Source organism: Triticum urartu, chromosome 7A (assembly GCF_056163025.1).
Source record: "Triticum urartu cultivar PI428250 chromosome 7A, HENAU_Tu73, whole genome shotgun sequence".
Classification (NCBI taxonomy): Eukaryota; Viridiplantae; Streptophyta; class Magnoliopsida; order Poales; family Poaceae; genus Triticum; species Triticum urartu.
Window position 1 is genome coordinate 87,855,094 of NC_141879.1, and position 15,410 is coordinate 87,870,503.

The following is a 15,410-nucleotide window of genomic DNA, read 5'->3' on the forward strand; positions in this document are numbered from 1 at the left end:
CGACCTCGGCAGCTCCTGCGAGGAGGATTGAGCTCCTCCACGGTGTCGTCCATGGCGCGAGCTCACCGTCGTGAGATCCCCACCCCTCTAGTACTAGTACCGATGTAGTATGTAGTATGAACTAGTGTTTGTAGTGTTTGATCATGTAAATATATGTAGTACATGATGAACTACTCGCGTCCACGAGGTGCAATTTCTCCCGCGAAACTGTTTTTTTTTTAAATTATGCAATTTTATCTACGGTTTCTGTTCGGCCGCACTCGTTCTCGACCCGTAAACGAGATCTTTGTCAAACTGCAAACATGTTTGTGGGTCGAGATTTTGCGGGGTCTGCTAGAGTTGCTCTAATATATCTGGCCTTAGGTCTTTTCTTAAAAAAACCCCAGGATAATCCATGTATACGACGCGCGTGTGGCCACTGAGGCCAACTCCACCGCTCGACCCCAAACGGACGTTCGGATTGGCCGGATTTTGTCCCTTTGGGGGCGCCGATGAGTTCGCCCGTGTCCGGCTTTGTCAGATGGGGCGTGCGTGGGCCCACCGCGCGGCCGCACCCCAAATCATGTCCGGGGTGGACGTGAATAAAAAAATGAAAACTGGAATGAAATAACTAAAAAAGTAAATAAACGCATTTAAAAAAACATAAAACATATATAGGGGTCGGCCACAAAACGGCCCAGTTTCCACGGCCACTTAAAATGCCCAGTTTCATAATTAACATATAAAAATAAATAAAAAAACTCCTCCCGCGCGCTCCTGCCGCGCCCGTCGGTGCCGTGGCCGTCGCCGTCTTCACTGGCCGCCGGTGTCGTTCTCGTCGCTGACGAGGTCGACGGAGGCCGGCGGCGTCCACAAATGGGCCGGCGGTGCGTGGTAGACGGGGGCTGGCTGGACGGCCGGAGGTGCCTGCACCACCTCCTCCTGGGGCGACGCCTCCCGCTCCGGTGACCGCGACGGAGTGGGCACCAGTTCACGCCCGCGCTGGCGGCCATCTCCGGAGCAGTGCAGGACCAGCCCCACCCCTGGCCCAGCAGCTGCTGGAACGCGGCCGGCAACGCCTCCTCCGTCGGCTCCTCCGTGACGGCCGCCATCTCCGGGAAGGCAACGTCCCCGGCGGCAGAGAGGGCCATGGTCTCCTCCAGGCCGTGCCACTGCCGCTTGTCGTGCATGTTCATGGAGTCGTCCATGACACGCTGCAGGAGACGGGCCTCCTCCTCCGCTGTCATGCGAGGAGGGGGAGGTGGCGACGGTGACGGTGAAGGCGACGGCGTGGCCGTCAAGCCGCGCACCCGGGTACGCCCCCGCTCCTGTCGTGGCAGCCGCGGCCCTGTCGAGGTGCCTGCGAAGAAGGACGCGCGCCTGGTGTCGTGCTCGTCACGAAACCAGGTGTCCCAGAGCCCGGAGTTGGGGGCATACCTGGGGTCGTAGAAGAGGTCGTCGGGGAGTAGGTGGCGGCGGCGCTCGATCTCCTGGTCGCGCGCACGGCCGCTCATCGGGACCGGCGGGATCGGGACCCGGTCGGCGGACGGATGCCAGTTATTGGGGAGATGGACGTCGCTCCAAGGGAGCGGCGTCCTCATCTCCCAATAACGGCGGCAGACCGACGACCGGACGTAATGCCGGTCGCGCTCGCCGGCGGACGTGGGCGCGATGGAAAAGGCGGGCGGCGCGGGGGCCTGGCGTGGCGGTGATGGCGAGCCGCGGCAGCGTCCCGACGAGGAACCAGCCTCGCGGTCGTGCTTGCCTTTGCGGCCCATGGCAGCGGGCGGCCGGCCGGCGAGGTGTTGGCTAGGGTTTGGGACTGGGGCTGTCGGGTTTCGAAGAGGCCGCGGGATGGCGTGGGCAGTGTGGACGACGACCCGTCCACGCTTCCCACTTAAAGAAGGACGACGACCCTTCGACGTGCGGATGACAGGTTGGGCCGCCCGCTCGTGTGCATTTATGTGGGCGGATGGGAGGTAGGTGGCGGTCTGCCACGCGGCCCCGACGCGGACGAGGCGCATGTCCGTTTGGTGTCCGTTGCGACTCAAACCCGGCGCAAGTTTGCGCTCGAAATGGGTTGGCCCAGACACAAAACGGACAAGATGAGTCCGGGCCGCCGCATGCTGGGCCGCCTTCTTTATCCGTTTTACCTTAAATGAACGGGGCCGGACAGGATAGGATCGCACGATGAAGTTGGCCTGACGCCTTGTCTATCCGAGAGACCTGCCCCGCACATCCCGCCTACGTGCCAGTGTGCTGCTGGCCGGGCATGCAGTGACACCTGCATGGCCCGGGTGGTCGTCCAGATACACTGCCGCGTACATCCTCGGCTACAAGCCAGCCAACTGCGCGCGGGGAACTGGGTCGGGTGCATGCACCATGCATGGTGCCATGCGAGTGAAGGCGGGCGTGCGCGTTCACAACGATCAGGCTCGAGCAGCGGATGGGCAGCAAACGGCAAACGAACCGCATCCGAATAGACTTCCTTTCTCCCCTGCCGGGCAGATTTTTTTTTGGGGAATTCCGATTACCATTAAACAACTGTCGGATTACAATGGATGGATAAATCAAGAGAGGACACACGGCAAGGAACAATTGCAAAAAAACGACTCCACAAAAAGAAAGTTACAATGAAAACCCTTATATATCATTTTCCCCATAGTGTGGTCACGTACTTCGCCTTCAAATCCGCTGATCTCACAGGTGTCGCCCCAACGCCACTCCAAGCCCCAGTCCCAAACGTAGTGATAGCGGAGGCTGATGGAAGGAGAGGGCACCTACACCGCCTGATACTATGTGGTGGATCTCGCCGGAGCCTGCGGGAAGGTGGTTTGCTCCGGGGTGGGGCGGTGGGGTGCAGGGTGTTGCCAGAGCAGCGTGTGATACAACTCGGAGCTCTACATGACGTCTTGGTGTAGGTATATATTTGCCGATAATGAGTTAATGATACCCGGATTAGCAGTGGCGAATCTTGGAAGAAAATGAAGGGAGTGCTCAAAGTTAATTGTGTGTAGAAAAAGTAAAAAACTCTTAATTCGCTAGTCCAAATAAAAGGTCAAAAATTTGATACGAATATTAGTAATTTTTCTTTCCCAATTTTTTGAGGGGGGGGCTCGAGCTTGTCGAAGCCCCCTGCTAGATTCGCCACTGCGGATTAGGCCAGGTGGATAAGACACATGCAGCAAAGTTGCACAATGCTCCAGTGTGCAGAGAATTTATAATGTAATAAAAGCAATTATAATCCACATTCCAGTCATGTTGAACAAATAATCCTGGATTCAGGTTACCTCCTTTGAAATGAAAGATCCAAGCCATGCTCCAAGTAAAAAAAAGTATTTATATCATATACAACAATCGAGTGACACATAATTACTTACAAGTAACAAGGAAAATGGATGAATCCTCCATTCCTCACACATCACAAGAAAGAAAGCACACATGTATCTCACAGATTAAAGTATGGTGACCCTCTCAAACATCACTCTTCACCGAAGAGCTATAGCCATCCTGGTCATCATAGTATTTGGACCACAACATGATCCCTCCATATTTTCCTGTGCTCTTGATCAATGGGAGAACATCTGACTTCAGATCATCGGCCGGGATGAACCCGCTGCCGGCAGCCTGAGGTGACGCTGGGAGGCCGAGGAAGATCTGCTTTGCTGGAACTATCAACCACTGCTTCCACGCATCGGCTAGATTGGTAGTGCTACCTGAGATATACTGGCAGGGTGCATTGTTGTAGAACTGCACCCACACATAGTCAAAGAGGCCGGTGTTGAGGGCGCCACCCACCCATGCATCAGGGAAAGGGCATTGTGGCGCGGCAGTCAGGTATACTCTCCTGCCGGAGTTGCTGTAACCTTTGAGGAACCTCGCAAGATCGTCCCAGTGTAGGGGTGTGCCACCCTCAATGTCGAAGTCGATGCCGTTGAGGACTGCATCGCCGAGAGGCCGCAAAGATGACTTACCTCCCAAGTAGTTGTTCCACAAGTACGTCGCGACATTTTTGGCGTCCTGGGCCGAGGAAAGGTAGTAGCTGCCGGCCCCGCCACCGATGGAGAGAATCACCTTGACACCACGGCTCTGACAAGACTTGATGTCGGAGCTTAGGTTCGTGCAGCCGCCGTTGGTCGGGTCGCAGTGGCCTGCCAGGTTGAGGACTGGTGGCTGGCCATTGCCAAAGGCAGCAAGGAAGGCGATGTTGACAAATTTGTAGTTGTCGGTGGCACAAGTCTCCGCAAGCGTTCCCTCGCCACCATTCTGGCCCCAGTAGATGGAAATACCGCCGGCTTCCGAACCGAGGAACTGCGCCGCCACTACTACCACGACCAGCAATTGCAGCAGGGATGATGATCTGTTAGCCATTTGTGGGGCCATCCTATTGGTTCTATTGAACTAGGAGTGTGTCTTCTGTTTTGTTGATGAATTTGAGATCGGAGGGTTGGCTTTATATAAGAGGGAACTCGTAGTGTGAAATTAATTCGTCATTCCCTGCATTGTTTATGCTCATGCCTGGCTTGTTGGGCACATAGATGAACGCATGTGAACGCATTCTGCTCGGAGTTTCGAATCAACGGCGACGGTGTTCGTGATTTTGAACCACAGCTTCAGTTATTATCTTGTTCTACTTGAACATAACGACGTGCAAGGCACCTGCATATACAGTAGTAAAATAAGAAAAGGTGACCGGGTTGTTTGATCAAGTTGCATGCAGCTAGAAGCCATTTCAACACAAAAGGCCAAATGGAGAGGCGATCGCGATTGCACGAATCCGACGCCGAGCCGGACGGCGACCCACCGGGGGCGACTGTGCTCGCGGGCGGAGCAGAGCAGGTAAACCACCCGGAAAACTACAACCCACCCACCCGCGCAGCCCGACGACGTGTTAATTGTTTTTTTTAGAACGAAGACGCCGAATGCGTCTGGTTTTAAATTAATAAAACCCCAACAACAGCGTACCACAAACCAAGTCTTAATACAACACCAAAAGCCCTGCCGGCTTGAGCACCAAAGTTCAGATGAGACTAAAAACAAGCCGCCAAACGAGATTACAGAGCAGAGCTCGTACAGAGCACGCAGGCTCGTCAAGCAACAAAAGAATCGAAGTCATGACTCCCTAGCCATCGCATACACTTGCACCAGTCATTGTTGGGCGGTCTTGATTAGCTCAGCATCCTTGCGCCTCCCTAACGGACTCCACTGCTGCAATAGAAGGTTGCATTTGAAGATGATATTAGCCGGATGATTTGGGAAGCACCCTTCTATAGTAAACTTGTTCCTAGTTAGCCATAAGGCCCCGAGAAGTGCCCCAACACAACTCCACATAACCCGATATGCTAGGCCCTTAATCGCATCAAGGAGGTTGAAAAGCTCAGTAGCCGAGTGCGGGTCCCAAAGGACACCTGCCGCGGTGCGGACATCACTCCATGCAAACCTTGCTAACAGGCACCGGAAAAACACATGATTGGCATCCTCCGGTTCCCCACATAACGCACACGGACCCGTGGCCGGCCCATTACGTTTGGCTACGTTCAAGGAGGTGGGAAGCCTATCGCGAAACAGTTGCCATATGAAAAGTTTAATCTTCAAAGGCATCCGCGCTTTCCATAATCCTGCAATCACGGGCTGTGTCGGCCCTCGACACAACTTGCGGTATAAGGAGTTCACCGAGAATTTCCCCGAGTTAGTGAGCGCCCAACTCACCGTGTCAGGTTGATCCAAAAGACCCACCGGTTCGATTAATTGCCTCAAGGCCGCGAGGCTTGCCTGCTCGGGTCCGCTGAGTTCCCGTTTGAACTGAATCTCAGGTGGCGTCGCGGCAAGCGCATCCGCCACCGATAACGCGGTGTCAACGGCAATATCGTACAACTCCCGGAATTCTATCCAAAGGGGTTGAGTACCTATCCAAAGGCCAGTCCAGAAACGCGCGGATCTGCCGTTCCCAACCGCAAATTTTGCCCCCATGGCAAAAGCTGGTTTGATCAACTGAAGATCATTCCAAAACGGTGAGCCCCTTGCCCTTCCTTCAAAAAAATTCCCGTTAGGAAAATATTTGGCCCGTAGGAGATCGACCCATAACACGGAGGCCCCCTGGGTGATTTTTCAAATCCATTTGCACATCAGCGCGATGTTAAGCCATCTGGAATTGGTGATCCCGAGACCGCCCAAGTCCTTGGGCCGGCACATCCAGGCCCATTTAACCATGTGGTATTTGTGGTGCGGGCTAGTTCCTTCCCAAAAGAACTTGGCTCGCGGCGTGTCAAACTTGGCATGGACCCCTTCTGCAAGCAAAAACAGCCCCATGGCAAACATCGGCAAAGAAGACAGGCTGGAATTTGTGAGCACTAGCCTTGCCGCTTTCGACAAAAAATTGCCCCGCCAAGAACAGACCCTAGTCCTCACTTTGGCGCATAGAGGCTCCCAATCCTCTATCGTGGGTCGTTTGGTGTCTACCGGGAGGCCCAGATAAGTGAACGGGAATTTGCCCACTTTGCAGTTGAGCAAATCCGCAATGCGCCCTCCCTCCTCGGCCTCGATCCCCATCGAGAGCACCTCACATTTGTGGAAGTTAATTTTGAGGCCTGACATGAGCTCAAAATTGAGAAGAATCGCCTTGACCGCAGCAATGCTATGTAGGTCCGGACGAAACAGCAGTAGTGTGTCATCCGCATACTGCAAGTGGGTCACTCCCCCTGGAATGAGATGTCCTACCAACCCTTTGATATGACCAGCCTCCGCCGCTTTTCTCAGCATTGAGGATGGCGCATCGACTACATTGAACCGGAGGGGGGAAATCGGATCCCCTTGCCTGAGGCCTCGCTTGTTCCGGAAGAAGTGCCCTACTTCTCCGTTCACCGAAATAGCAGTTTGTCCTCCCGAGACCAACTGCATGACGCGGTGCACCCAAACAGCGAAGAAACCCCGGCTGAGTAGCACCTGGCGGAGGAAATTCCAATTAACCCGATCGTAAGCCTTTTCGAAGTCTAGCTTTAACAGCACCGCCGGTTCCTTGGTGCGTTTGAGTTCGTGTATAATCTCCTGAAGGGCCAGAGGGCCCTCAAGAATATTGCGACCACGGATGAATGCGGATTGGTTGCAATGGATCACACGATGAGCTATCGGAACTAACCTAGTCGCACACGCTTTGGCACAAATTTTAAACGGAACGTTGATGAGCACAACGGGGCGGAATTGCCTAATATCGTCGGCCCCTTGAACCTTTGGTATGAGCGATAACACTCCAAAGTTAAGGCGCGATATATCTACCAACCCGCGCATAAACCCGTTGCAGATCTCGAAAATCGGGCCCCTAAGTAAGGGCCAGAACCGTTTAAACATTGCCACCGGCCACCCGTCCGGGCCGGAGGCCGTGTCCGCCTTCATAGCGTGGCATCGATTTCTTCGGGAAGGAACGCTAGCCCCAGCCCCTCGTTCTCGCAGTCCAGCACCCGTTGCCCTACTTCCCACACATCCGCATTCAGACCCGCCCTCTGGTCCTCACACGTCCCCATCAACTTAATGTAGAACTTGTAAATATGCCGAGAGATGTCCTCTTGTCGCAACAGAAGCCCCTGCTCCGATTGCAACCTTAGGATAGAACATTTACGACGTCGGCCATTAGCGTAGGCTTGGAAATACTTGGTATTAGCATCCCCTTTGAGGATCCATTTCAAGCCACTACGGCGACGCCAATATTCTTCCTCTACTCGCAACGACGCTTCGACCTGACTTTCCAGGTCGTATCGATGGGCCCATTCCGTCTCCGAAAGGTCCCGCATATCAGCCTGGGAATCAATCGTTGCGATCTCCGCTAGGATGGCGGCTCTGTGTCTTTGTCGGACCTCCCAAGGTTAGCGCCCCATCCCTTGAGACTTGCCCTGAGTCGTCCTCCGACAGCGTTCCAGAACTCCATCGGGCCACGCTGGGACCCCACTTGACTCACGCACACCCTCCACTTCTCCCTGAAGAGCTCCTCGAAGCCTGGCACCTCTAACCAGGCCGTTTCAAAGAAAAAACGAGGGCTACATCGCACTCTATCCTCCCCCGAGGAGTACACCAGAGGTACATGGTCTGACCCAATCCTAGTCTCCGCGACCAGAGTGCAGAGGGGAAAACCCATTTCCCAATCCGGAGACATGAACACACGATCCAGCACAGAGCGTACCGGGTCTAATTGCTTGTTTGTCCATGTGAATCGAGCGCCCGTTCTAGCACCTCCCTGAGGGCCATCGAGGCGATCGCAGCATTAAACATAGCCACCCGAGGCCAGTTTATGTTACTGTTACTCTTGTCCGCACCTGACCTAATCAGGTTGAAATCGCCTCCCACTAGGACAGGAAGCATTGCCTCAGTCACGGAGTTAACTTTGGCTTGGAGTTCTCCCAAGAACTCCGCCGATCTCGAGTGATCGGCCGGCCCATAGACCTGAATGACAACCAACTTGCGTCGCGTGGCCCTAACTCTAAAATGAGCTGAGATGAAAAACGAACCAACGTCCCAGGCAATAATCTCATATAGAGCACGATTAAGACCAAGCAACAAACCACCGGAGTGACCAACAGCGGGAACATGTTGCCACTCAAAGCGCTCCAACGGATCAATAGCAAGCAGCTCATGGAAACGAAAATCCCCCTTGATAGTTTCCTGCAGCCCCACGATATCGACGTCCTCTCTACGCATGTACTCCTTATGTTGCGTCCGACGTCCCGCGTGGCCAAAGCCACGGATGTTCCAAAAGATGGCCCGCATCTAGATGACTCGGTTGCGGAGACGGACACCTCGCGAGGTGACCGCCATAGCCATGCGCCTCACCCTGCCACGGCAAGCCGAGGGAGGGGGGCAACCCCTGTTGCCTGATCCCCCTCTTCGGGCACGGAGAGAGCCGCGGTGGCCCCTCCCTCGGGCTCACCGGGCCTCTGGACAGCACGCGCTGCCGCAGCAGCCGCGAGCGCTGCCTGCGCCGTCTCCTTGGCGCGAACGAGCGAAATAAGCTCCCTGACTCCCCCCTCACCAGAAGAAACCACACCGCTCGCTTCCAACAACTCATGCAAGTGATCGTCCGAAAAGGAATCAAGAACCGTGAAGCGAGGCGGAGGATTACCTGAGATCTCCATGTTCTTCTGTGCCTGGAGGAGTTGCGCCTGCTGCAGCGACATCATGTTTCCCTTGGCCCCCTTGGAGCGCGAGCTTGTGCGGACCGGAGCCGCCGGCACCGTCTTGGTACGCTTGGCCTTGGCGATCGTCGCCGTCTTGGCCGCCTCTTGCATCAGCGGATCAGCGACGGATGGCAAGGTTGGGGCCGCCAGTGTCATGACCGACTGTCGAGGCGTGGGAGGCGCCCCCAGCGATTCCATCGCGCGCACCACCTCCGCGCTGACCTTGCGCACCGCCGTCTTCTTCATCGGCTTGACCGAGCCGCTCAGGATGGAGCCACGTCCACCGGACCCCGGAGTACCCACCGAACGGAGCCGCGAGGGGTTGGGGGAGAGCGCGAATGGCGTGACGCCTCCGCCCAAACCCTCCACCGAAGCCGGGGCCGCGCCCAAGGGGGGGTGAGGAAACTGGCCCCATGTTTGAGCCGTACTGGTTGGGGATCGAGATGGACATCCCCTCCAGGCCCGACCCCAGCGCAGCCCGCAGCCCCGCGACCCCCTCCACCGGCGCGGCAGGGCCCGCCGCAGAGATCCCGAGCTTGTCCCAGGCCGCGGTATCGATGGAGTCGTCCTCCTCCATGCTGGCTTCTTGTTCCGGATCCTTGTCCTTGCGCTTGTCCTTGTCTTGATCCCCCGGGCCCCGACCCGCGGGTGGTGGCGGTGGGGCGGGAGAGCAGGGGCCGCCGTGCGCGGTTGGTCCACCTCCGGCTCGAGCTTGATGGAGTAGCCCTCTCCATTGAACCAGATTTGCACAGATCCGCACAACTTGGCCGGCGCCCGACACGCAAACTTCATATGGACCGGGCCCGAACGGATTAGGGACAGTTCATCCACCACCAACGGCCGGCCGATCATAGTCGTGGCCGCCATCAGCCGCTCCACCCGCCGCTGCTTCGGAGGCACCCCCCATAGCTTCACCCAAACCTCCGGCATAGACAACGCCTTGGGCTCGGCGAGGACTGCGTCATGGATGTCGGCGGTGATGTTGTTGATGGAGAGGAAAAGCTTCCCGCTGCGCGTCGCCATCCGTAGCATGACAGGGTCCGGGAACGCCACGGAGAAGCAGTCCGTGTCGAACGGCGCCACCTGCCAGTCCCACTCGCCCTCGAAGAGATGGGGGAGCTCGGCCTCGAGGATCTCCTTGGACAGGACGCCGGGCGCCGCCGACACCAGGGCCGCATTGGCCCCCAGCATTCCCTCCGCCGCCACATCCGCCTCCTCCGGGTATTGTAGGCAGAAGAAACCGCCACCCGCAAAGGCGTGGCCCATGGTCTGGAGCACGAGCTGCTTGCCACGCGTGGGGCAGTAGGCCGAGGCATGCCCCTCGTTGCTGCAGAGCACGCAGAGCTGCTTGAAACCGCACTCGCTCTGGTAGTGACCCGTGCGCCCGCAGCGGAAGCACTCTGGCCCACCCGCGTCCTCGGCGGGAATGGGCTCCGCCGCCGTGCCCTTGGAAGCGGATGGCTTGGAGAGCTTGGAAGGAGCCGACATCGCCGGCTTGTGCTTCTTCATCTTCGGCTTGGAGTAGGTGTCGCCGACACGGTCACCACCGTAGGGGAGGAGAGATTCCTTGCGCTTGAGCTCCGGCCCCTTCATCTTCGGCTTGGAGTAGGTGTCGCCGACGCGGTCACCACCGTAGGGGGGGAGAGATTCCTTGCGCTTGAGCTCGAGCCCCTTCTTCTTGTAAGCCTCCTTCTTCTTCTGCTTCCTCTCTTGTTCCTTGAGCCACCAAGCTGGGGGAGGCCCCCAGCCTCCCTCCTCGCCGGCATGCTCTGCCGCGCGCGACTTCGATTGGGCGCGCAGATCTCGCTCGCGACGCCTCTCTGCCTCCAAATCCGGCTCCGCCCTCTTGTCAGCACACCGCTCCGCCTTGGAGCCCATGGCAACCACCTCGGCGAAGGACCGGAGAAGGGGTGGGGGAGAAGGTGGTGGGGAAAGGGATCGGGCGGATCCACCGAAGCGCCGCACCTCAGATGGAGTGGCTGGAAACCCTAGTGAACTGTCGGAGGCCCCCCGGCGGATCCAAAGCCACTTAAGTACTGCCCGCTCAGAGGACGGGCCAGACTTGGGCTTTTCCGCGCCGCCCCGCGACTCTGAGACCGTCTCCGCGGAACTAACGCCCTGGACCGCGCAAGGCCCAAGTAGGCCCCCTTGGCTCACTTCCTGGGCATGGCCCACCGGCCCAGTCCGACCAGCCTCCCCAACCCTAGGCCTGGGATCGGCCGCCTCCTCCGACGCCGCCGCCGCCCCTGCGCCCACCGGCGCCACCGCCCCAGGCTCCACCAGCCTCGCCGGCGCAGGCCCCAATCTCCGCGGAGGGGAGGCAGCCCGCGTGCTGCCCGAGGCCGCCCGCACGCCCCCCATCAACGCCGCGTGCACCAACGGCGCTCGACCAGACACCCCTGGTCGGCGAGCACCGCGGCCGCCGGGCGCAAAGGCCCGTCGCCGCCCGACCATGAGCGAGCTCCCTAGCTCCTCAGCCCGAGCCACGAACGCGCCCAACGACGGCCGACTCGCCTCGACACGCCGAAACTCTCCATCGCTCGTCTCCGCCTCCGAATCCTCATCGTCGCTTCCCACGGCCAGGGCCCAGAAGCGGCTCCCCGTCCAGCGCGGCGCCGCCTCCGCATCCGAGATCGCCTCCGGGGACGCCCGCGCCGACCGGCCCAGCGTCCGCACCACCGACCAGGGCGACGGCTCGTCGGGACCAACGAGCAGAGCCGCATCGCCCGCCGCGTCACCACCCGAGTCGCCAGTCCGTACCAGAGCCGTTGGACTCATCTTGATCTCATGACGTGTTAATTGTCACACGCAAAAAAATGATGTGTTAATTGCAACAGTTTTCAGAGCTAGCGTAGGTGTGCTCTCTGCGTGAAAATACCCTTCTTGTCGCGAACTCAAATGGACCTATCGTTACCAAAAGAAAAAGAAAAACACTAAACATCAAAATAAATAATAAACAAATCTGAATTTTTTGGCAGTAAATATTGTTGAATGTTTTACATACGTGCAAACTTCCATGAGGAAAAACATTCCAATTTCTCCGGACGAAAAAACATATCATTGCTCAAAAATAGTCATTTTGAGTATTGATTTTGTTTTTCTCGGCTAGAGCATTTATGAATGTCTTTCCTCACGATGGTATGTAAAAAAGTCATCAATATTTGTTGCCAAAAAATTCAGAATTTTTTGATTCATTTTTACCATTTTTTTGTTGATTTTATTGTTCATCAGAGAGCATTTGAGCTCACGAGCCAAAAGTCTTTGCGCGTTGTTTGCAGGCGTCTGAACGTCCGCCACGACGCCCAGCTGAGTGATCTAACCCACCACCCTTGCCGCACGTTCCGCTCTAGAAGCCACACCACGTATTGAGTGCCGCTCAGGGGACGTGACCTGACAGACGGCGACTTGTATTCCTGCCGACCGATGTTACCGGACAGCTGACCCGGAGATGCTTCAATGCAGACACCGCGACCGTGAACCCTACTTCGACCGTTGTGGCCACATTAAAGCGGCATCAGTCTGCTTGCCCTGGTTATTTAAGCAGAAAGGCTGCACCTCCAAACCCTATTCCATCTCCTTCGCACACTGCCACTTCGCCTCTCCTATCCTCTCTATTGCACACTACCGAGATGGCCAAGTCCATGCCGACAGGAGGATCGGCGGGAAGTTCTAGCTCGTGGAGCCACCACCCACAGTCCTCGGGTCCACCACTCTGACGGGCCAGACGAAGTTGGTGCTCTCCTCGGAAGATGAGGAGCAGAAACAACCACCAAATGCCACCAAGGTTCTGCGGACATACAATGAGCATGCGTGGTAGTTCGAGCCGCTGCTTGATTGGAAGCTCTTTGACCACGGTCCGACACCACCTTCTGTTGGAGTTGTGTTGAATATAGTGTACGAGGTAGGTTACAGTTGGACTTGTAGTTGTACTATGTTTAGATAGGATATGGAGTCGTGTTCTAATAGGACACTTGTATCCTAGGCCTCTCATATATAGCGGGGCTAGACACACGATGTAACCTATGCCAACATAATAGCACAGGCGCGCAAGTGGGAGCCGGCGGCGTGTGCCGGCGCCCGGATGGCCGGTGTGCGGTATTGTGACGGTGTCACGGGGAGGAGCGCCCGTAGTCAGGCCCCGGGGATGTAGCCATATCGGTGAACCTCGTTAACAAATCTTGGTGTCGTGCTTGTGTGATTGCTTGGTCCTCGGATGATCGACGGTATGCCTCGGATTTATTCTAACACCTTCGCCGCCCAACCACGGCATACAAATTACCGCATTAAGGAGGAGTCGGTGTCGCACCACAACGTTGTGTTAATGCGGAATCGGCGTCCCCATCGCGTAGCCAGTACGGGCACATTGTCTAGTCGGTGTCCTCACCACACCGTTTGTTCCGGCGCAGTAGGGAGCAGGTGCCGCCATCCCCCGCCCCCCCCCCCCCATCAGCGTCTGGTCGCCGTGAAGATGAACGAGGAGGTGTCCGGCCCAGCGATAGCCAATGCGTGCAGACACCTCATCTAGTACGTCCGACGTGGCGGTTACGCCTCCTCACGTGCCATGATGGCGGCTGAGTAGGCACGCTAGGATCGGCACAACATGACGCACCAGGCGGCGTTCTCTACGTTCGACGTGGCGTCAGTCTGGGTGCACACCGACCTGGACCTCGCGTTGCCTGGGCCGAGGATCGGTCCACGACCACAACGCAGACATTCACCCGCCGCGGGTGTCAAGTCATCGACCAACTTCTGAAAGTTGGTCTGAGTAGTTTGAGTGCACCAACATCGCCCTTGCCCTCGCCATCAAGGGCAAGGATAAGGAAGAGGTCGTGGCCGCAAGGCTAAGGCAGCCGGGCAGCGGCCAATCAGGGTTGCCGCGACCCTAGGAGGCCTCCAGTCACTGGAATGACGAGATAACAAGGATGACAGCGGCGACAACGATGAAGGTGCCGGCGGCCTCGAATGCCATGCCTATGATGTCACCGTCCGGTACCTCGTTTAGTTTAGATTTAGGTTTAGTTTAAATTTCTTTCAGTCTAGTTAAACTTTGTTCAATTTCATCCTTTTGTTGTAAATGTATCAAAATTTTACTAATATAATCTGGTTTACATGAATTTCATCTGTTTTTTTTCTAAATGATGTCTACGAACACATTCGGACGTGGCAGTAGGTGTTTGATGTGTCCATTTAGATGCACATTGCCTTCACGTGCACCCAAAAAGAAGTACGAACCTGGAACCAGCAGTGTCGGCGAATGCGCATATATCCCTATTTTTAATTGTTTGGATTGTTTACCACTTGTGTCACAAGGTAAGATGCGCCTATTTTTTAGTTAGGCTTGCACATGCAAAAGGTACCGAAAAGGCGAGTAGGACAAGGATACAACAGCGACGGGCTCAACCACTAATCAGGTACTCTAGTCTAGCTACTTATATATACTGTATCTAATCTATGGTGTCAAAAAAGAACTATCTCTAATCTAAGCACGATTTTGTTAGTCTGCTCGTACGGAACGCGCGCGCAAGCTCCGATTCATGACCGACAGTCTATCATATATGATAGGCATCCGTCTCCACTGATTCCACGGCTTCACGATGTTTCCATTGTTACCCAAAAATTATTTCACCCTGCTTTCTAAATAAAGCAACTATGCAAGCACACAAAATCCAAACACAAAAGTCAAAATATGAAAAATATGTTTTGCTGAGGACATAACTTAACAAGCCAAAAAAAAAGGGCCAACAAAGACGCAAGCAGGGATACAACCCCCTAGTCTGGCTCGGCGGAGGCGGAGGGAGGGTTAGCGCCAGGAAAAAGGCCAATGAACGGAGGCTGGAGATGAGGTCATCAATGGCGCCATGCTCCTGGGACGGCTAAACGGCTTCCACGGCTGCAGAAACCACACCATTTAGAGATCGCATCAGTAGGTCGGCACATTGAAAACCGCCCGATCACAAGTCTATTAAGAATAGTCCAAAGCGTTCACACAACGACCCAATGCCGAGTCGCCTATTGTCGCGGGACCGAGCCGAGCAGGCTGCTTGGAATTCCTCATAGAGGTCCGGGAAGGTTTCCACCACTTCACTCGTTGAACTTCATATAAATATTACTCCCTCTGATCCATATTACTCCCTCTGTTCATTTTTATAAGACGCTGTAGCCATTTCAGACAGCAGTCAAAATAGTTCAATGTGTGTTGTCTGAAACGTCTTATAAAAATGAAGGGAGAGAGTACTTGTCGTTTAAACGGATATATCTCGAAGATAAGTA

General features: G+C 55.8%; 1 protein-coding gene across 1 annotated transcript; it reads right to left on the reverse strand.

The window, feature by feature from the left end:
* Window positions 1-3,390: 3,390 nt before the first annotated feature.
* Window positions 3,391-4,405, reverse strand: LOC125525627 (acidic endochitinase-like). The gene has a single exon (XM_087534360.1). The coding sequence runs from the start codon at window positions 4,360-4,362 to the stop codon at window positions 3,454-3,456; it is 909 nt and encodes a 302-aa protein (XP_087390486.1). The 5' UTR covers window positions 4,363-4,405; the 3' UTR covers window positions 3,391-3,453.
* Window positions 4,406-15,410: the final 11,005 nt, after the last annotated feature.

Bases quoted from the DNA above. Each gene is read 5' to 3' on its own strand.
- LOC125525627 (XM_087534360.1), bottom strand. From the start codon at position 4,362: ATGGCCCCACAAATGGCTAACAGATCATCATCCCTGCTGCAATTGCTG.